This window comes from Metopolophium dirhodum, chromosome 1 (genome assembly GCF_019925205.1).
Source record: "Metopolophium dirhodum isolate CAU chromosome 1, ASM1992520v1, whole genome shotgun sequence".
Taxonomy (NCBI): domain Eukaryota; kingdom Metazoa; phylum Arthropoda; class Insecta; order Hemiptera; family Aphididae; genus Metopolophium; species Metopolophium dirhodum.
Genome location: NC_083560.1, coordinates 51,762,425 through 51,786,120, shown reverse-complemented (window position 1 = coordinate 51,786,120; position 23,696 = coordinate 51,762,425). Strand labels below are relative to the sequence as shown.

The window sequence follows — 23,696 nt, the reverse complement described above, 5'->3', positions numbered from 1 at the left end:
CCATGGCCCCTCCTGGCCCCCCCCTTAATCCGGGCTTGTTCATCAGCCTGTGTGTCAATGTACGGAGACAGACTCTTTCATTACGTGCGTTCGAGCCACCTTCACCGAACATTTGTTATTTAGGTACCTGGTTATGTATGTACAACCATATGGGTTATTGTTACCCATACGCATATAATGTTTTTTTTTTAAAACATATTTTTCATACGGTATTTTATCCGTGTTCCATGAAATCATATTGTTTAATAGAGTTTATATCAAAAACAAAATATACACATAATGAGCATAAAATAATATAGTTGTTGTTTTCCTTTTTGCTTAATATGGTAACATTAGGCTTTATATTGTTTTTTCTTCTCTTCTATTAACCTATAACGAATAAATGAGCTGTATAATAAATTTTATGTAATCATCATGAATTTCTCGTCAAAATGAAGTTATTCGCTTTTTCATTATGTTAAACTTCTCTTATGTCTTAAGGTAAAACCAAGATACATTCCTTTTTCTCCTTGAAGGAAGTCCAAATATGTTGCAATGTGTTCCATTTTTTATATCACAGTACTCAGAAATAAATTGTATTTATTGCTGTAAAAAGTGTGTTAATTCACAGAAATCCATAATTTTATTGAACATGTCAATGCTTTGTGTATGTAGAAATATTTTTTTAATTATAAAATTTCTAACTAGTTTTGTTAGGAACCTTAGTGAAATTTAAATTGCGCATCATATATCTGTTTGGCAACAATTGTTGACTGATTTTGTTTAGACCATAATTTTGTACATTTTGCAAGACAAGAACATGTGGATGTGTATTTTTACATACCTTCTCATGCCTGGAAACCAAAAATCTTGAACAATATTACTCAGTGTCTGGTGTACTCCCGGATGACCGCTGAAGTCATGCGCAGTGATAATCAGACTATTCATTAAAACTTTTCAGACTTTTCAGTACCCGCTTGGTAAAACTACATTATTTTGTTATTTAACTCTTTGAGGGGCGAAAATTTCCTTTGGAAAAAAAACCCATTTGGGCAATGTGTCAAAATTAATTTTTTTAATTTTTTTTTTTTTTAAATGCTTTTATTCTGGTATTTAACTAAAATATTGTTGATTACATTTTTTTTGAGTTAGCAGTTTTTTCAGAAAAACTTGGGAAAAGGTGGTCCTTATAGTGACCACCACCAAAATAAAAGGCTTTTTTGAATAAAATGTTATCAAATCCAAACTTATACTTTTTAACTTCAATAAAACATTATATGAGTACCATAAGAAGGATATAAGAAAATATTTGAATCCTCCAACTAACAAAGAACTAGAATATTGTATACCATTTAATAATAGATATATTTATTATATATATTATTAATAATAAAAGAACAAAATAATATTATATAAACTCCAGATATTTCTGAAAAACAAATACAAAACCTTTTTTTAATAATAATAATAAAAACACAAGATAAAATTATTGAAGCAATATAGATAACTCAAAATAAAATAAATTTATACCCTTTTGAAATAGATAACTAATAAAAAAAAAATTTGAATTTAATACAAATTATTTTGTATGATAATCTTGAAAGCAAGTTTTTTCTTTCTTGATACACAAAGGAACTTTACAAGTAGAACAAATCCATTTTGTTCTTTGTGGTTTTTTTTTAGTTGAACACATCGCACACCTTCTACTACTGCCTTCAGTTGGTTGATGTTTAGATTCAGTAAGTCTCAGATGTTTTGAGACATGTGGCTTATGGTTGCTGATTTCAATATTGGATTTAGTTCTTTTTTTCACTGTGGATGGGGATTGCACATCAACTAATTTTCTAGATAATAAGCCTGTGTAAACCTCTCTACGAAAATTTTTATTAGTTAATTTTTTACCTTCTGTATCCAATTCTTTGTAAATAATAAATGAATTGACAACACAGCAATCAATAAAATGAAAAAACAGTCTCATGTACCACTTATGGCTTTTTCTATCACACTGGTAATCTTTTTTTAGACGGTCAAAGTTGTCAACAAAGTTCATATTTGAATTATAATCCTTCAATGCTAAAGGACATGGAACTTTAGAAGTACTTCCATCTTTTTCTTTCCTGTTGACAAATACTTTGTCATCTGGTGAGTGAAGAGAAGATAATATATGAACTGTTTTTCGATCTTTCCATTTATAAAAAGCCAATCCCTTATTGCTTGTTGCCCAATCATATTCGCCTCTTTGCAACTGGTTGTCTTTTGTAAGTGTTGGAAGAAATTTTCGATTAGCTCTAACAGTTCCACACGCATATATTTTTTTAGTCAACAGATTTTCAAAAAGTATATTACTTGAAAAAAAGTTGTCCATATATACAACATGATTTTTATTTTCCAATTCCTTACATAAATCAAGTACTACCCTACCTCCAAGACCAGCTTCAACTGTCCCTTCTTTTTTACCTGTATACACTTCAAATTTTAAATTGTACCCAGAACTATCACATAACATCCACACCTTGTAACCCCTTTTTACTGGCTTATCTTTCATATACTGCTTTAGAGTGCTTCGACCCTTGAATTTTACCATAGCTTCATCAACAGCGACATCCCTGTGAGGTCTATATGAATTAAAAAAGTTTTGACCAATATAATCCAATAATGGCCGAATTTTATATAGTTTGTCATAGTTGGCTTCCCCACGTTTTGGTAGAAGTTGATTATCATTGAAATGGATGTGTGATAGAAGCCAACTAAATCTTTTTACACTCATCATACTTGATATATACTCATCGTGTAAATCTGGTGCACTAGACCAATAGTCCCGATAGCTTGGAAGACGTTTAACACTCATGCACATATTTAATCCAATAAAAACTCTAATTTCACCATCATAAGTAGGTGTAAATGGTTTTCCTATCTGTGTAGCATACAGGTTAGTTTGGAAAACTATGTGATATGGGTTATTGTTACCCATACGCATATTATGTTTTTTTTTTTTAAAACATATTTTCCATACGGTATTTTATCCGTGTTCCATGAAATCATATTGTTTAATAGAGTTCATATCAAAAACAAAATATACACATAATGAGCATAAAATATAGTTGTTGTTTTCCTTTTTGCTTAATATGGTAACATTAGGCTTTATATTGTTTTTTCTTCTCTTCTATTAACCTATAACGAATAAATGAGCTGTACAATAAATTTTATGTAATCATCATGAATTTCTCGTCAAAATGAAGTTATTCGCTTTTTCATTATGTTAAACTTCTCTTATGTCTTAAGGTAAAACCAAGATACATTCCTTTTTCTCCTTGAAGGAAGTCCAAATATGTTGCAATGTGTTCCATTTTTTATATCACAGTACTCAGAAATAAATTGTATTTATTGCTGTAAAAAGTGTGTTAATTCACAGAAATCCATAATTTTATTGAACATGTCAATGCTTTGTGTTTGTAGAAATATTTTTTTAATTATAAAATTTCTAACTAGTTTTGTTAGGAACCTTAGTGAAATTTAAATTGCTCATCATATATCTGTTTGGCAACAATTGTTGACTGATTTTGTTTAGACCATAATTTTGTACATTTTGCAAGACAAGAACATGTGGATGTGTATTTTTACATACCTTCTCATGCCTGGAAACCAAAAATCTTGAACAATATTACTCAGTGTCTGGTGTACTCCCGGATGACCGCTGAAGTCATGCGCAGTGATAATCTATTAAAATGACTATTCATTAAAACTTTTCAGACTTTTCAGTACCCGCTTGGTAAAACTACATTATTTTGTTATTTAAGATTTTTATTTATAAAAACAAATACCAATGAATAAATACATATCAAGACTGTTCAAACATAAATATTTTTTTAGTACTTTTTAATTTATGACTACAAGTAACAATTAATAAAATACTTATAAAAATTGTTTAGCTAAAGTAAAATTGTTATAGTTTACAAATAGGTTTTATTACAAAACTAAGATGTTTGCTATGAAGTTCGGTTAAAAATAATTTAGTAAATTTAGTTTAAATATTTCCTTTTACGTGTATTTCTAATTTTCGATTGTGTAAAGGTTTTATGTCGTCTGTTACTACATGCGGCCAGTTACTTAGAACATAAGTGATTATTTTTTTTTAAAAATAAGGTGCTTTCATGGTTTTAGTTTTAATTTGACAAATACCAATATTGGTAAATGGTTTTTAACCCAACTAACTTCATCAACATTTCATTTTTTAGGCATTTTCATTAGTTTCCAACACTAAACGGGACAAACTGTCTGCAACCAGGTTAGTTATCTACACCCTTATTGAACTCAATATTATAATGAAAACCTAATATGAAAAAAGCCTTTGTTCTTTTACGATCAGCGTTGCCATTTATTTTCTTTATTACAATTTTATTTCTTTATTGAGTCATGAACATTTCCATTTTATTTAAAAATGGAGGAATCTATTAACTCAAGTTATAACAATTTTATGCTTGTTAATTTTTTTATTTTTAAGGTTCACATTGTTAGCGGCTAATATCCAAAAAGAATATTATTACGGGTCAGGACTGAAATAACAAACACTAGGCGGATGTAGACGGTAATAATGAAAACTTTATTATTGTTGATCACGGTACACCCCAGCACGACATGTACGGTGTCGGTGATGGTGTAATATATCAATTTACGTTAAAATAATACATAGTATATTAAACGGTACTAAAACGTGGTCACTGGTCGTGGTTGCACGGAGGTACGCGGCGGACGGACGGAGTCGCCGGATCTTTACAAAAACAAGACTAGAACTCTCACGACATATTCGGTCACGTCGCCGCTGCGGCGCGCCGAGCCTACAACCACTGGCCCAGGGCTCAGTGTGACTACCCGTTATTAAATAAATAATAATTACATATACAGCAATAAAATATTGGCGCTAACATTCGGTTTTCCTGGCCAGAGGGATCACCCTCGATCACGGTAGCGTAACAACAAAATACATATAAAAAGGAGTAATAATTAAACAGATATACCAGGAACGTGAGGCAAATTAAAAATCATAAAATGCAGCGTAAATAATTAAACATCGATCAATCCATCTGATAGTCCAACAAGTGAGCGGGTGGTTTCCTCGTCCGTACTGGTCTGGCGGTTGTGACTCCATCTTCTTCCTCGACCTCATGTCGGACAGCTCGTACCGGCTCCTGCACTGCATTCTCGTCCTCTGGTGGGACTGGGTCTTCGATTTTGGCTTCAGATGGTACATCGTCCTCATCCTCTCGAAATACCTTCCAGGACTTCAGCTGAGAGACTTGAGCGGTGGTGGCGTGGACTTCACGCCCGTCGCTGGCTACCTCGGCCACACGGTAGGTGTCCCCAGAAAACACGGTAGGTGCCCAGGTGGTCGACATGCACTACCTCGAACGGACGACGTCCACTCGGTATCGGGTGGAGGTAACCGGGTTTTTTTCCGGCCGGTGTTTTGTACACTAAACAGTCAAGACACATCTGTATGTGCTGTTTCACATACCCGGGAATCAATAATTGTTCATACATTTTGCCATAGTTTGGTCCAGTGAAAAGTGGCCTCCGTAGTCATGCTCGCCGATGACTATACCTTTCCTCATGGGCGTCACTAGAGTCCAAATTCTAGGGTAGCAAAGTTTATTTTTAGAAAGTGAAAAAATAATTTTTTTATAGGTTTAATCGTTATTTTGTACAATAAAAATGCATATGTATATTTAAAATTTTGATTGAACTATATTATTTTTTTTAACTGTTACATTAATTAAAAACAAATTATATACATTAGAAAACATTAGATACAAACATATATTAAATGTATCAGTACTCAAATATTTATTTTAAATTAATTCGACGTTTGTTGTCAGCACAAAATTTGTCGATAACTGCATCTTTATTTACTTCTTTATCTTTATGTATATACAATAAACCTAAGTCACTTAATCTTGTTTGGCCCATGGTTGTTCTTAAGTAATTTTTTAATCTTCTTAAGCACGAAAAGCTTCTTTCGCACGATGCACTGTTCATTGGTATTGTCAAAAATAATTTAAATACATCTACTAATATAGGGAAACCACTCCCAACTTCAACTTTTTTTATATATGCTAATTTATTTTCAAAGTTAACTTCTTTTTTCAAACTGATAAACATTCTATTGAAAATAATTATTTCAGACTTCAATTCATTTACATCAAATCTATATACTGCACTAACTTCCTGAATATCAGATAAATCAGGATTCTCATTAACTAAAATGTTGTTTATTGAGTTTAAAATCTTTAAATCATTTTCATTAAACTTGTCTTTTATTGCTTGTGTGATTGTGTCAAGAATTAAATAATACATTTCTATTCTATAAAAATCCTTGACATCTGTAAACTCTGGATGAATTGAACCACCACCAATTTTTTTAACTGGTAAACTTCTTTTGCGAGGCATCTTAGGTGATAGGAAATCATAACTATTGACTATCTCTTGCGTGACCTTCCAAATTTCATTAAATGCATTTTCAGAGCGATACTCATTTAATTCATCAATAATTTTCTGTGACATAATATTGACTGTGGCATAATTTATCGATGGAGATTGTAAATACTTTGAAAGTATATTAGTTTGTTCCATTATTTTATTTAAAGTGTACAAACAAAATACAAACTGAAATGTCTGAATATTATTCAATAAACTACTAGCATCTGATCCATGTAAAGAGTCATTTTCTGAAATTGTTTCTAATGTTTTTAGTATAACTGGCAATGTTTTAATAACTGCTTTTATTGATTCTATGCGGCAATTCCACCGTGTGTCACTTAAGGATTTTAATTTATTTTTTCCATTAGAAGATGTTTCTAACATTATTTGTTCAAAAATACTGTATCGTTTTGATGAAGCACCTATAAATGAATACAATGATTGAAGAGTACCAAATGTGTTTCTCACATGAGGTATTACTTTAGAAAGATCTACAAGACATAGGTTAAGAATATGAGCGTAACAATGAACGTATACAGCTAGTTTATTTTCATCACGAATTCTTGCCTGGACCCCACTGTAAGAGCCACGCATTGATGCAGCGCCATCATAACATTGGCCTCTTATGTTGTTAATACTCAAACCATTTGATAAGATTACTTCTTTTATTAAAGTAGTTAATGACTCTCCATCTGTTGATGCTGTTCGATAAAATCCTAAAAATACTTCATGAGGTTCCAATGTTTTCGAAACATATCTTACACATACTGACACTTGTTCGTGTCTAGCAAGATCTTGCGTTTCATCTACAATTATGCTAAAAATAATGGCTTGTTGAATATCATTAATAATAGAGTCCTTGATATTTTTTCCCATATAATTGAGAAACATATTGGTGTAAGGAACACTAACATAACGAAAAGTTTTCTCTTTTTCAATAAAGAAACGATTTATAATGGTATTATCTTTAGCTCTCAAGTTTAATAATTCTAAATAATTGCCCTTATTTAATGATGATTCATCCTCACGATGACCTCTAATACCAATCCCTTGTCTTCCACAAAATAGTAGACTGTCAAGAAGATTTGATAAGTACATTCTATTTTCTGCTAGTTCATGTTGGTGGTGATTATCAACTTTATCAGCTACACTACCACTGATAAATGATGCCTTGTAGCTATTTACTTTTAAAGTTGAATGTTTATGAGATAAACTTTTTTCATGTTTGTTAAATGCAAATGTGGCTTTAGACCAAGTGCAAAAGCCTCCATCAATAAAACTTGAATCAGAATTATTTGGAGGAAAAGCACGACAGTTAAAGCAGTAAGCAGAATGAGTAGAAGGACTGTACTCTAACCAATTATAAATGTTGTACCACCTTTGGAGAAATTTTCTACCATTATGAGATAAAAATTCAATATTTATTGGCTGGTATGGTCCCGTATTCAAACTTAATAATTTATATGCAATATTAACACCTTTGGCAGGATCACGATCATATAAATTTGTATCCAATACCACAGAGGTATCACTTTGCTCTAAAAAATAAATTTAAAAACTTATTTTAATTTAATATTAGCAAAATTAATAAATAAATAAATAACAAATCATTTTAAGTTAAAGAAATAGGCGCCAAATGTGTTATTCAACAAAACTGATCAATTTTTTATAATCTTAATACAAATAAATAACTAAAATACTACATAATATATACATGCATTGAATGTTTATATATTTAACTACATTATATATAAAGCATTAACTACTAGTTTAGTAAAGCAGTTAGGTAATGCATGAAGTTACACAATGATTAAGTAATACAGTTTACACATATTTATAGAAAAACGCCACTGTCCACTGGTATTTGTACTTTATTAATAATTTACTTAACACTGAGTAGTGGGTACTTACCCGTTACATTATTATTCATACCTCAATAACTATTTGCACATAAATGTCTAACTAGCAAGTTATGTCCACAAAAAAAAAAACCTGGATAGGTAAGTATATCCAACGACCAACAACAATGACACAAACGACAAACAAGTTATAATATAACAAGTTTCTGCAATTGTACCAGTAGATTCTATAGCTGTTATTGTAACTGAAGTTGAGGAACTTGCATGTAATAGATCATCAGGACAGGATTGTTCAATGAATGTTTCTGATTGTACATCTAACAAAATAAACAAATTAAACATAAACAATTTAATATTAGTACATAATACATTTTAGTATAATTAGTTATAACACAGAACAGTATAAAGTATTTTAGCAACTTACCATTGCTGACGATTGTATCATTTGTTTCATCTTTGCCAGGAGATGTCGATTTTTTAGTGAAATATTGGTGTAATGTTTTTTTTGTTTTTGTTATTTTACCCATACTGTTCTAAACAGAACAATAGCGTTTTTCAAAAATTAAAAAATAGATAATAATCTTTAAGCTTTTGAAATTTTAAGCACGAGTCCAAAATTCACAATTTACACTGTAAGTCTGTAACAATAATACAGAAACAACAAACGAGACAGCTCAAGCATAACGCTCGGGCAATGGCTAAAATCTCGTATCAAGCTTCCCAAAATTCTCGTATTTTAACTTCAATTCTCGTACACTAAAAAAAAAACTCGCTTCGCTCGCTATAGTCATACTACTCATTTCTTGATTTCTTATATCTATAATCATTCATACATAATCACAGATATACATTATACAATATTATCATTGAGTATAGATAGTATTGTCACAGAATAATTATTCTGTGGTATTGTGGCGACGCACATAAACGCACGCGCACTCTGGTTGTTTCGCCTCAACTGACTCCGGGTACCACGACTAAACTGCGAGGTGGGCCGCAACAGTAACAACTTATTTATTTTGTATGGTAGGCATAGTTAACAAATTGCACAAACCTAATACTTTTAACTTAGAAATAAAAATTTATATTTACCAGTAGTTAAATTTAACCACTTCAATTTGAAAGGGTTGATTAAAGAACATGAAAAAAATATAATAATCAAAATCACTGCCTTAATAAACATAATATTTAACAATTCAAACAAAACAATCTAAAATTATAAAAAAAAATGTAACAACTTATTTATTCTGTATGGTAGGTATAGTTAAGTTCACAAATTGCACAAACCTAATACTTTTAACTTAGAAATAAAAATTTATATTTACCAGTAGTTAAAACAATTTTATTCATCAGCAGAATAAAATATATCAGCAGAAATATTTTCTGATGAGATTTCTTTTTTAGGATATAATGTATTACTAGTCATTCTATTAATCATTAACTTACTAGGAACAAAGTTAACACAATTTTTTGTTTGAGATCTTCCGCCCTTTATGCACTCTTTTGTCAGTATAGTACCATTTATAGTTTCGGTAATTAACTTGTTTCTATACTTCGTTTTTATAGCATTAACGCTAGAAAAAATTCGCTCGCAGTCCGCGTTAGAGTGCGGTAGACAAAGAACTGATAAAGCAAAATCTGGAAGTTCTTGTCCTATTGCTTCAGTTTTTATATCATAATCCTTGATGTTAGACCTGAAATAATATATAAATTAAATATACTTACTTTACTTTTCAAAATTAAATTATATATTTATTACCAAAATATATCAGCTGATCCATTGGCATACTGTAAATTAGTAATGGAGTCAGGCATGTGCATTATTTTTAATGGAAGACTACGCCACTGGTCATCTATCTTTTGAATTAATTCCACATTGTTTTCTGGCACTATTCTTGTCATTAATGATATTAATGGTACAAGAGTTGGGTGCGAATCATGGTACTCGATGGATAGGGCATTCTTTGCACTCAATGATGGCAGCTTACTCAGTACAGGATCGTCCATGTTATACCGCTTCTTAAGCTCTAAAGCAGCGGTTTGCAAAAAATATCTACAACTCTTGAAAAAGTGTTTTTTCTCTACATTCTTGTTAGCTAGTTCAGGTACATTTATGTATTTTAGAACCTGGGCACCTAAATATAACTGCCTATCAGGAAGATGGTGTTCTCCATTGTCAGGTCTCACACTACTGAGATCATTTTGCATTACATAGTTTCTTTTTAAAAACGATAATAAGATTTCCTGATACAGAAGTCGAATTTTGTCATGTAGATCATTGATGACAACTTTTTGGGTTTGGAAATATTTGTTAAACTCGTTAAATTTGGGTAGTATCCATGCTAAAAAAAAGAAATATAATTTTATGAATTTATCATTCAATGAATTATAAATCTGTTCCGTCGAAAAAAGTTTTTGATCTAAATATGTGTCATTGAAGTATAGTCTTAAGGCTTCCCATTGTTCCAAAATTCTGTTTACTACAGCTTCTAAAGAAAGCCATCTGGTCTGTGAAGGGTGTAAAATTTTTTTTGGTTTAAGATCCATGAACAATTGGAACTGTTTTAAAGTACTTTGCCGTTTAGCACTGCTGTGTAAAAAGTTAAAGATATTGCGAGCCATATCCTCACAAGATCTTGGTATTTGTTTGCATGCTTCTGATGCACATAAATGTGCACTATGGCATATACATTTTAGTATAAAAATACCTGGACACATCTGGTTAAATCTTGTTGCCACTGAATTCTTAGAGCCCATCATTACATTGCACCCATCAGAGCCGAATCCAATTATATTTTCTAATGGAATTTTAAAACGATTCAACGTTGCAATCAGGCAATTAAATAAATGTTCAGCCGTCGCTGCTGGTTGCTTATCAATTGGGATATCAAAAACATCATGCAATTCCCAAAATTTTGATTCGACATGTTTTGTCGATTCATCATAAAATCTGAAAATAGTACATTTAAAAGTTTATTTAAATACTATATTATTTGTCTATTATTTTGAATTGTTAATATTTAACCTCACTACTACACAAGATGTTTTTACTGTACCGATGTCTGTAGATTCATCAGTCAGAATGCTAAATTTACATTTCATCAATTGTGCAGCTAAATTATCTTTATGCGAAGCTCCTATCACATTTTTGATGATTGCTGTGGTTTTGGTTCTTTTAAGATTTATTTCTTGGGCAATTTTTGAATCTGGAAATATTTCTTTAAGCAGATCAGATAAATGATCCATTGCCATAAATGAAACATTGTGTTCTGCTATAAATCCAGACAGTTTTATTTCTGCTTTAGAAACATCAGTATTCAAATTGGTTGGTGCTGTTTTGAAGAATGTTGATATAGGTTTTTTCAACTGTTTGCAATTTTGCAAATGCTTTATACCTTTACCATGCATTTTAATGTTTGTCAATTCACCAACCATTATAATATTACACACTTTGCATTTAGCTTTAAAAGCATCAGTTTCTACTGGAAGTAACCATGATTTTAAATCTGATAAATTTAACCATTCGTCTCTAAATTTTTGAGCTCTATGAGTTTGCTTTCTTTTTTTGGTCTTTGAAGTACCTGCATGATCATCTTCACTTTCACTAGTCTCGTGCATGTTTAAATATTTAAAAAAAACAATAACAAATATAACAATTTATAAATAATAAATAACTTTAAGTTTATATTGACATATCACTTACTACATAAAGAAATAACGAATTCAGAATTACTACAAAATATCGCATTTCTGAATTTGATATCGTTATCAATGTAAATTACTATCTATTATAAACCGTGTATATTAACTCTAACCGTGTAATAAATACAATTACATATTTTCACAAGATCGTTCTATACATAATATAAAATATGTTTACACGAAGATAGATAAGACTATTTTTATATACGATAAAATCTCATTTTATATATATTAATCTATTATTAATCTATTATGTTAAACTGTTCAAATTCAATAATCTAAAATAAAAAAAAAAATAAAATAATTAGGTTTATAAAATATGATTGAATTCTCGTATATTTGGCGTACGATAATAGGGTGTCCTCGTACCTCGTACGCTTGTGTTCAATTCTCGTACGAATACGAGAATTCTCGTACGTCTGGCAACATATGAGATAGAATATAGATTATTGATAACAAGACGTATTGTATGAAAACCGCTCTTTTGATCTAGCATATATGACACACGGGTCACGGACAATAGCCAATCAGAAAATATCATGATAACTGGCTAACCTTTTCGTTTTAGAACTTGATATGACGTATATTATATACACCACGGTTAAAGATATACTTTATATATCAGCTATATACTATATTATCTTTAACCGTGGTACACGCTATCACTGAGATAGATAAGTATATTCTTATCTATCTCAGTGCACGCTATTTAATCGTCCGTATTGGACTTATCACAAAATATTATTATTTTGAACATAATCACAATAATATATAGTATTATAGTCTATTTTTGTACCCACTTGAAAAAAACATCGATTATACTGTTAAAATCTAAGATTTTATTTGGGGTAGCAAAACGATACCCTTGCTACCCCAAAAAAATGTCTGGGGTAGCAAAGATACCCCTCGATACCCCTTAGTGACGCCTATGCCTTTCCTCATAGGGCGTGGCACGACTAACAGCAACCGTCCGGCGTACCTGCGGTGTAGAACTCCATCGTGTAGTTCATAATGTTCCACGGTGCGCTTCTCATGCTCGGTGAGGGTTCGCGTGGCCAACACCAGTTGGATTAAATTTTTCGTGGCGGCATCTCCTTGCTGCATAAACCGTACTCTTTCGGTCGCTGTCATTGCAACGAATACATCGAGGCGAGCGGAGAGCTCTTCGTTAATGGACAAATCTTCTTCTGTGGCCGTCGGACATACAGCGCGACTCAGCGCGTCAACATGTGCCATACGCTCGCCCGGCCGGAACTTGATGTCGAACTCGGACTCTTGGAGAACCTCGAACCAGCGCGCGATCTGCGGTTTGACGGTCTTGTGAATGTTCAAATAAATAAGCGACTGGCAATCAGTAACCACGGTAAAACGTATGCCGAGCAAGTATGGTCGGAGTCAGTTCAGTATCCATATGACGGCGTACAACTCGAGACGGCTACTGTGGTATTTTGATTCGGCTGCGGTGGCTTTTTTACTCACTGCATAAACCATGTGCAGATTCGTGGTAGTAGGTGTAGTAAACCATGTTTACTCGTATAGTTGACGTTTCCTGGTATTAGGTATTTTTACATATTATTTTGTCCTTTGGCCTTTTTGATTAGGAAACGCGTATTCATGGATACTGGGAAAAACGTAATATAAAATATTACATTAATTATAAATGTTTTTGTAACTAGTGCTTATTCATGAATATTCGGCGTAAACAACTCCTATGCATGTATTTTAGTGAGCCTATCCGGTGGCTTTGTCGGGGTCACGCCACGGATAAGAGGTCATGTGTATATAAGGGTACTAAATTAGTACATAGATTTAGAATTACTTTTTACTAGCTTACTGCACGTAGTTCTCAGGTACCGAGCGTAAACTCTGCCTACAAATTTTAAGTGCAAATGTATTTTACTTTGTGACTATTTTATTTTACTTTATTTTATTAAACTTACTGTTTAACTTATAATACAATCGTGAATTTATTTACTATTTCCAAACATACCTTTGTGACTCTACCAACTTATCAACAACAGGACATCGAAGCACGTCATTAAATAATTAAAGTGTACAAGTGTAGCACGAGAGTACTACATACGTAACTTTTTGGTGTCAGGTGTGGGGTTACACTAAGTGAAAATTTTGATTTATCAAAAAGTAACTTGGGAACTCACTGACGAACTTCGAAAACCACGTTCTTGATATACTACGAACACTACATCAGAAACCCAATTATTTATAATTGGTCTACGCGCCAGCAGTTTCGTAGCTAGATCGTCGAGCCACTTCGAGTATCAATTTTTGCAGTCAGGATCAGACCAGGCAACCAAACCAGAGTTTTTTGGATCAACGCATACAGCGACACAGAGGAGGTTTCCAATTCATTTCAACGAGGACCATACCAATACTCACTTTACTAACATGAACACTGTGTAAGTTATTTTTTAAAGTAGTATCTTAATTTTATGTCTGACAGTCCGCGTAATAATTGGCAAATCGTTGCATATAACCCTGTTAATTTACGTATAACTATGGCCGCCACTACTTTAGGTCTTGAAACCGCTATTAGGCAGGCACCTTCTTTCTCAGGGGGCACAGATAGTCAACTTTCCATTTTTATAACGAAATGTGAATTTCTTTTCGGTAACGTAACCGAAACCGTTAAACCACCATTATTACAGGCAATTTTAGCCAACATTGAGGGGGGTGCGCATGAATACATTAAATATCACGAATTTAATACGTGGGAACAATTAAAAAGTCATTTGAAAACAATATATCAACCTTCGCATTCTATTAATTACTTGCAAAAACAATTGACATCTATGCGACAACGTAATGACGAAAACATACAAGCTTTCGCAAATCGCATTCAACAAACTTACCACCAACTCACTAGAGCGCTTACAGTAGGGAAAACAGCACCTGAATCACGAGTAATAGCTGAAACCATGCTAACTTCAGCGCTTGTCGTTTTTATGGAAGGCATAAATCCTTCTATTCGTCTTATTCTAGAAGCGCGAAATATTACGTCATACGAGGAGGCAGTGAGAATAGCGACGGAGAAGGAAAATGTAGGCGAGAAAAACGATAGCACAAAATTTAACCGGCCGTTTTATAAAGGCAATTCTAATAAATCGCATATTAAATGTAATCGATGTAGCAAAATAGGTCACTACGCTAATGAGTGTAGGTCAAGCGCGCCGAGCACTTCAAGTTTTAGGAATCCGATAAATAATCGCATAGAGATAAAAACTGAGCGGACAGGAAACATTAAATTTTGCAAGTATTGTAAAAAACCTAATCACGATATTTCCGAGTGTAGGAAACGAATTTTTAATGAAAATAAAAAAAAACAAGGTCAGGCGGATAACCAAAACAAAACGGTGGGTGAACTAAAAAGTATACGGGTAATTACCTCACAGATGGAAGAGGAACATATAGTAATCAACGCGAACACTTTTTCATCGGGAAATCTCAAATTTTTAATAGACTCGGGAGCCGAAATGAATATTATTAAACTATCAGCTTTGAAAGACCATGTAGTCGTGAACGAGTCAGATAGGAAAAATATTAAAGGTATCAGTTCTACAATTATTAACACATTAGGTTCGATCGTAATTCCTATTGAAATTAACGACGCAACTTTTATTACTAAATTCGATATTGTAAAAGACGTTTTTCCGATACCCGGTAGCGGCATAATTGGTCGCACATTTCTAAAAGAGAACAAAGCCATACTAGATATGAACAAAGAAATATTACTATTACCAGAACATGGGTGGGAACGACCGTTAATAATACCACCACGAAGTAACTGTGTTATGTTAGTTAAAAACATAGAAAATATTGAGTGTACGGAAATAACTATAGCAAAACAGGATTTAAACGACGATGTAATAATCGCAAACAGTGTAAGTCCGGTGAACAAAAATACTTTAATCAGCAACGTAATAAACATTTCAGAACAACCGTATCTTATCGAGGAACTGACCTCACGTAACATTGACTGGGAGCCGTATTACGAAAATATTCGATTAGTTGAAAATAATCTAAACGAGAATAAAATTAAGCAATTATCAACATTGATTAAAACAGAACACTTAAATAACGAAGAAAGAGACAATTTATTTGAAATTATTAATAACTATTCTGATTTATTCTATGTTGAGGGGGAACCGTTAAGCGCCACAGATGTAGTAACGCATAAAATTAATACACCGCGCTGCGTAAAACCGATTAACATACGACCTTATAGGTTACCGTGGGCATATCAACAGGAAATCGAAAAACAAGTAGTCGAAATGAAACAAGACAATATAATACGCAATTCCACTTCACCTTTTAACTTTCCCTTGGTAGTAGTCAAGAAAAAAGAAACAGACCAGGAGGGGAAACAGAAACTGAGAATTTGTGTTGATTTTCGTAAATTAAATGAAATGACCGAAAATGAAGCTTATAGTCTACCAAATCTACTCGAAATTTTAGAATCCCTAGGGTCATCAAAGTACTTTTCTACTCTGGACCTCAAGGCAGGTTACCACCAAATTAAGATTGACGAAACCGACATTCATAAAACCGCGTTTTCTACGAAATCGGGGCATTATGAATACGTACGTATGCCTTTTGGGTTAAGTTCCGCTCCAGCCACATTTACGAGGGCAATGAAAGCAGTCTTGATGGGGTTAGAAGAGATGTGTACTGCATATCTCGATGACATAGTGGTACACGGTTCAAGTCTTAGGGACCATCAGGAAAAATTAATCCGAGTTTTTGATAGATTACGAGTACATAATTTAAAATTACAACCGCAGAAATGCAATTTTCTAAGAAAAGAAGTAGTCTATCTCGGGCATGTAATTAACGAAACGGGGGTGTCCCCGGATCCAAAGAAAATTCAGTGCATAAAAGAATACCCACGACCTAAAACCGCGAAAGAGATAAAATCCTTTTTAGGACTATTAAACTATTATAGACGTTTCGTAGACAATTTTGCGAAAATTGCAAAACCATTGACCGCGTTACTTAAGAAAAATGTACTTTTTAACTGGACTGATAAATGTGAGAACGCATTTTGTGAACTTAAAAATATACTTATGAGCCCACCTTTATTAATTTATCCAGACTGGGAAAAAGGGAATTTTAACCTAACCACGGACGCAAGTCAATTCGCAATTGGGGCCGTCCTCTCGCAGGGCACAGTCCCTAATGACCAACCTATAGCATACGCTAGTCGTACTTTGAATAAGGCCGAAATTAATTACAGCGTAATTCAGAAAGAATTACTCGCAATAATATGGGCAGTAAAATATTTTAGACCATATCTCTACGGTCAAAAATTTAATATTATTACGGATCACCGACCTTTAACTTTTTTATTCGGCATTAAAGACGTTTCATCGCAACTCATGCGATGGCGACTACAATTATCGGAATACGACTACAATATAATATATAGGGCAGGTACTGAAAACGCGAATGCAGACTGTTTATCACGCATACATGTAGTGCAAACCAATGACATAATTAATTCCGAATATAATGATTTTCTAATTGCGGAAACAACACCTATAATTAATTCTAAAATAATTGATGTTAACGGTAGTATAAAAGATGCCGATGCGAACACTAATTTATTTTTACCAATTTCGAATGATATGGTAATCACCCATCCGGCAATTAGACAGATTGTAGAGAAATACAATCTCGACCTTCCAAAGTTCAACGAACACGAGAGCAGTTTATTGATTAATAATCTAGCGCGTACTATAATATTTTATAAATTAAAAGAAACGCATATTACTCCATTATCGGAACAACTAATTTTTAATACATTTACTGTAATGAAACAAATTTGTCTAACCAATAAAATTAATACTTGTTCAACGATCAGACTAGAAGGGGTAACAACCATGACCAGTTTTGAGCGAACCCGATCTATGATTCGATTTATTTTTAAAGGGACCGATATAACTGTTAGCATTTATAAAGAACAAAAGTTTACGGAAAGTGAAAAGCAACAAATAAATAATTTTATTTTTAAACAATTTACGTATATGAATTTACTTTTAACAAAACATATGACAGGAATCGACATATTATCGTCGATCATTAAAAATGCTATGTTAAGGGGGTTTTTTTTTAGTATGATAAGAAACTTCTTTATGATTATTTTGCTTTGCATCAACAGAACCCCAGTGGGACAAGCTACCATTATTTACCGAGAGATAGAACCACCGGTGATTAAGGGACATGAGAGCGAAGAAGAGTTAAGAGCGGGTCGCACCCTAGCGTGGCGAGTTACAACCGAGTTTCACGAAAACAATCCCGAAATAGACACACAAGCATGGCAGTACTACGGGATGAGGTGCATGTTAAAACTAAGAGGAATGGCTAGACGCAGACATAATGCCAGAATTAGAACGAATTAATTTTTTTTTGTTTATTGTATCCTATTAGTATACGGATAGTTATTCAAACATAAGACCGACTATGGATAACTTATAAAAAAAAAAAAAAAAAACATGTTTTATCCATATTTAATAGGAACATACGAACTACTAGGGCAATTTCAAGACATTAGGCTTTCTTTACCTATCGGGACAGATTTTTCCCTACGCATTATCAATAGGAACTGTTAATGATATAGTAAGACTGTCAGATATTAAAATATACTACTCTAATAATAACATAGTGTTTATCATAACAATTCCATTAATATATCAAAACAATTTTATTTTATATCACTTAATACCTAAGCCTTATTGTCAAAATATTATAAATTGTATGTATATTGCACCTAGTCATAAGTTTTTAGCGATAAGTAAAAATAAGGAACATAATGTAGCATACGACGAATTTCACTATAGTCAATGTAAACATGCTAGGGGTTTCCTTCTTTGTCCAGAAATCCAATCGCTACATCCTAGAAATCTCCGACCGATTTGCGAGGTTCAACTTTTACAAGATCCAAGGGACGTACCAGACACATGCGATATACGACACGTCAGATTACAAGCAACCATTTTTCACAAATTAAGTTATCGTAACAAATGGTTATATGCCACGGATAGCGAAGTCATTATAATTAACTGTGAAAACGATTTAGAAGCGAGCACTCATACGTTAGAGGGGGTAGGAATTATAACAATCAACGAAACATGCAAAGGGTATGCGACTAGAGATTTATTGATACCAAGTAGTAGTGTCGAAAACAATTTTTCGGATTTTATTCCAACATCCGTTATCACTCAACAAGAATACCAACATGTATCACTTGATCTTTATACTATGAAGGACGAAAATGTTATAAATAACCATATGAATGACCTTAATTTAATTTCAAAAACACATAAACAACTACAAGAGAATAACAAGAACGAACACAAATTTATCCAATTGCAAGACACTCAAATTATACAGAATTATGTGTTATACATCATAATTATTATTATCATATCAATACCAATTGCATTCGTATTAAGCAAGATTGTTAAACAACGGGAAGTGAAGAAAAAACAAACAACCGTGAGAGCTGAACAAACCATAATAAGACTTCACCAGAGCATGGAAACCATCCACCTGGAGGAGACAACGACGTCTACAGCAACAGCCCCTCCTATCACAGAAGAACATCAAGAAACACAACCCACGACTTGCTATCCGACACTTAAGAATATGTATTGATTGGAACCTACGGCTCCAATTTTACAGGGGAGGCATGTAGTAAACCATGTTTACTCGTATAGTTGACGTTTCCTGGTATTAGGTATTTTTACATATTATTTTGTCCTTTGGCCTTTTTGATTAGGAAACGCGTATTCATGGATACTGGGAAAAACGTAATATAAAATATTACATTAATTATAAATGTTTTTGTAACTAGAGCTTATTCATGAATATTCGGCGTAAACAACTCCTATGCATGTATTTTAGTGAGCCTATCCGGTGGCTTTGTCGGGGTCACGCCACGGATAAGAGGTCATGTGTATATAAGGGTACTAAATTAGTACATAGATTTAGAATTACTTTTTACTAGCTTACTGCACGTAGTTCTCAGGTACCGAGCGTAAACTCTGCCTACAAATTTTAAGTGCAAATGTATTTTACTTTGTGACTATTTTATTTTACTTTATTTTATTAAACTTACTGTTTAACTTATAATACAATCGTGAATTTATTTACTATTTCCAAACATACCTTTGTGACTCTACCAACTTATCAACAACAGGACATCGAAGCACGTCATTAAATAATTAAAGTGTACAAGTGTAGCACGAGAGTACTACATAGGTCCCCGTAGCAACATACCCGACAAAGATACCGAGCTCGCATCTGTGTGCACCTGGGTTACCTCTGCCTTAGGATTGAACATACGGACCACCGGGGCGTCGCACAATTGCCTCCGAAGCTCTTCGAACGCCTGCTGTTGCGGCTCTTCCCACACATACGGCATGTCCTTCCCCGTAAGGTGTGTTAACGGCGCCACCAATTTCGCGTAGTTCACTACGAATCTTAAATAATAATTACATATACAGCAATAAAATATTGGCGCTAACAACTTTTTATGGTATAATATTTATGAATAACATATTTAATTATTGAAAAAAATAACGTGTGATATATTTTGTTTTTGAATTATGAATTAAAGCTTTTTACATTAATTACATTTAAAATATTTGTTTGTAATTCAACGATTTGGAATATTTATTTGATTATTTAAATACATAAACCATTAGTTGTGTATACTTTTAATAGCTACATGTTCTTTGTTACCACATTTGCATTAACATTGGTATACATGTTGTTTTGAATTAGAAAAAAATAATGAAATACACGTGTAGTTATATTGTGTATGATAACTGTGAATTTGCCATTGGAAATTCGAAATAATTATATATTATATGATTCAACAAATGCATATGTATGAGCCTCTGGCGCGATCTAACCATCCGAAAGCTCATAATTGTCTAATTGAATGAACACAATACACATATGTTTTATATGTCTACGAACAATGGAATTCAAGGATACACGGTGTAATGGCTATCAAATGTTAATAGGCTCATAATCAAATGTAATGACGAATATTTCACAAGTAGTTGTTCAATTGTATATATGTGTACAGATAATGCAATAAGACCTCTAAAAGTACAACAGAACTCAGCGGTAAGAATATGTTTAGACAAAAAAGAGAGACAAGGCTCATCGTCACTTAATTACAAAACTTTAAGAGTTTTGCCAGTTAAAGTGCTGTATAAGTTTTTTGCAATTGTTAATATTTCTAAACAGTGTATACATAAATCTGAAAACAAAAAAGAATTCAGGGCATATGATGTTGGTGTTAAGTACACAAATAAACAATTCAGCCAAATATTTATTGATTACTTAGGTCCAGTTATGTATAACTCTTTACATTAAAATATTAAAAAAAATCAATGTAATTCAAAATGTAATAATACTAAATTAATTAAAACAATTGTTAAAAATTGGTTATTAAGTGATTTTGTATAAATGAATACTATTATAATATGTTATGTGTAAAACTTATTTTTAGTGATATATGTCAACATGTACAATTAATTTATTATTTACTAGTCATTGTATACTGTAGCTCATTTAACCCACCACAAGCTCTGCTTATTGGGTCAAATTAATCAAGCTGTAATTTTTTCATATAATATTATCATAATATGTAATGTAAAATTTGATAAATAAATAAAAAAAAAAAAAATAATTAATTTTGTTAATAATATTATGTTTTTTGATATAATATATCTATCAAATATTCTTTTATTAAGTCAATTGGTATGTTGGTATCAATATGTTACTACATGACTAAGCTAAACAAATTAAATATTTCAAAATTATATTGATACAATTCAAACACAATTCATCAATCGTGAACCACAATTAATTTTACAAATATTTTCTCTTTTTTAAAAACATTATAATATACATTATAATACGTGATTTTATTAGTTCATGAAATAATATGGTTTAAAAGAATTTAAAATAAACACATAATGAGCATAAAATATAGTTTTTGTTATCCTTCTTTCTTTATAAGTCTATATTAGACTTGATTTTGTTCTATTAACCTATAACAGAATATAATGAGTTTTTACAATCTATTTTATGTAATCATCATGTATTTCTCGTCAAAATGAAGTTATTCGCTTTTAATTATTTTATACTTTTCATTTGTTCATGATTTAATAGCTAATTTTTTGTATTTTTTAAGTCATAACATGAAAGTTATTTTTGAAGAATAAATTTGTGTCTTTAACTATATATAAGCCATTTACGAGCTTTAAGTTTTCAAAGTTGTAATGTAGGTTAGACTATTCAGAATTTTCAAAAATGAGTAACTTACAAAAATGTTTGATGGTTAGTCCACATCTCTGAAATGTAATGTTTCCCTTTGACTTACATTTTAATATATAAAACACAGTTAAATTAGACAAAGTTAATAAGGTAATAAAAATAAATTAAACTTTCATAAGAATTTTAAATGTTTCATGTTGAGAACAAAGAAAAATAACTTTTAAATAGGATTCTGTACTTATAAAAATTATACCAAATAATAAAAACAAACTTTTTAAATGAATACAATTTTTGAAATATTCACCAACCTTGTACATAATATTAATGAAATAACAGACAATTTATAGTAAAATTTTGTACCAAAAAGTGTAATAATAACAAATATCTATCAATATAACTAGGCAAAGTGAAAGATTTAGCTTAGGTTTGCGGCACTGTGCTTCATGTACAACCAAATTTAAAGTTTTAAAAAAAAAATTTCTCCAATTATTGAATGTAACAATTGTATGTTAATTTAATTGGTTTGATCGTCATCAGCCTGTGTCTCAATGAACGGGTACAGACTCATTCATTTCGTCCGTTCGAGCCAGCTTCACTTCAGTTTTGTCCTTCATACCGAGATTTTACATCGGTCATTTGTTGATATCGAAGTACGTTGACATTACCTCAACCTTGTATAAAAATACATTACCGTCAGCACCGTTGCTAGAACGTTATTCGATGGTTGTTTCGTTGTAAATTATCGTAAGAGATTTCTGATTCAAGAATAAAAAAAATGGGATAAACCATATTTTTTTCTAACTTTTTTACGTTCCCGCTTTTCCTTGAGTGATTTTTGAGGTTTTTCAACATATGTATTGTGTAGTCTTTGTCGTTTATCTATCGGATACGGACAATTCGTTTATATTTTGATTGGTGTATATTTTTCAATGTTTTGTCTTTCATACCGAGATTTTACACCGGTCATTTGTTGATATCAAGTACGTTGACATTATCTCAACCTTGTATAAAAATACATTATCGTCAACACCGTTGCTAGAACGTTATTCGATGGTTGTTTCGTGTAAATTATCGTAACCAATTTCTGATTCAAGAAAAACAAAAATGGGATAAACCATATTTTTTTCCAACTTTTTTACGATCTCGCTTTTCTTTTAACGATTATTGAGGTTTTTCAACATATGTATTGTGAAGTCTTTGTCGTGTATCTATCGGATACGGACAATTCGTTTATATTTTGATTGGTGTATATTTTTCAATGTTTTGTCTTTCATACCGAGATTTTACATCGGTCATTTGTTGATATCGAAGTACGTTGACATTACCTCAACCTAGTATAAAAATACATTACCGTCAACACCATTGCTAGAA

At 32.1% G+C, this 23,696-nt stretch overlaps 2 protein-coding genes across 2 annotated transcripts; both read right to left on the bottom strand.

Moving 5' to 3' along the window:
• Positions 1-1,558: 1,558 nt before the first annotated feature.
• On the bottom strand, positions 1,559-2,956 carry LOC132939925 (piggyBac transposable element-derived protein 4-like). Its single transcript, XM_061007361.1, has 2 exons — positions 2,326-2,956; positions 1,559-2,232 (listed from the first exon to the last, which is right to left on the bottom strand). Exons 1-2 carry the CDS (start codon positions 2,954-2,956, stop codon positions 1,559-1,561), a joined length of 1,305 nt encoding a protein of 434 aa, XP_060863344.1.
• Positions 2,957-11,312: 8,356 nt separating this feature from the next.
• LOC132939916 (uncharacterized) lies at positions 11,313-11,930 on the bottom strand. The gene has a single exon (XM_061007348.1). The coding sequence runs from the start codon at positions 11,928-11,930 to the stop codon at positions 11,313-11,315; it is 618 nt and encodes a 205-aa protein (XP_060863331.1).
• Positions 11,931-23,696: the final 11,766 nt, after the last annotated feature.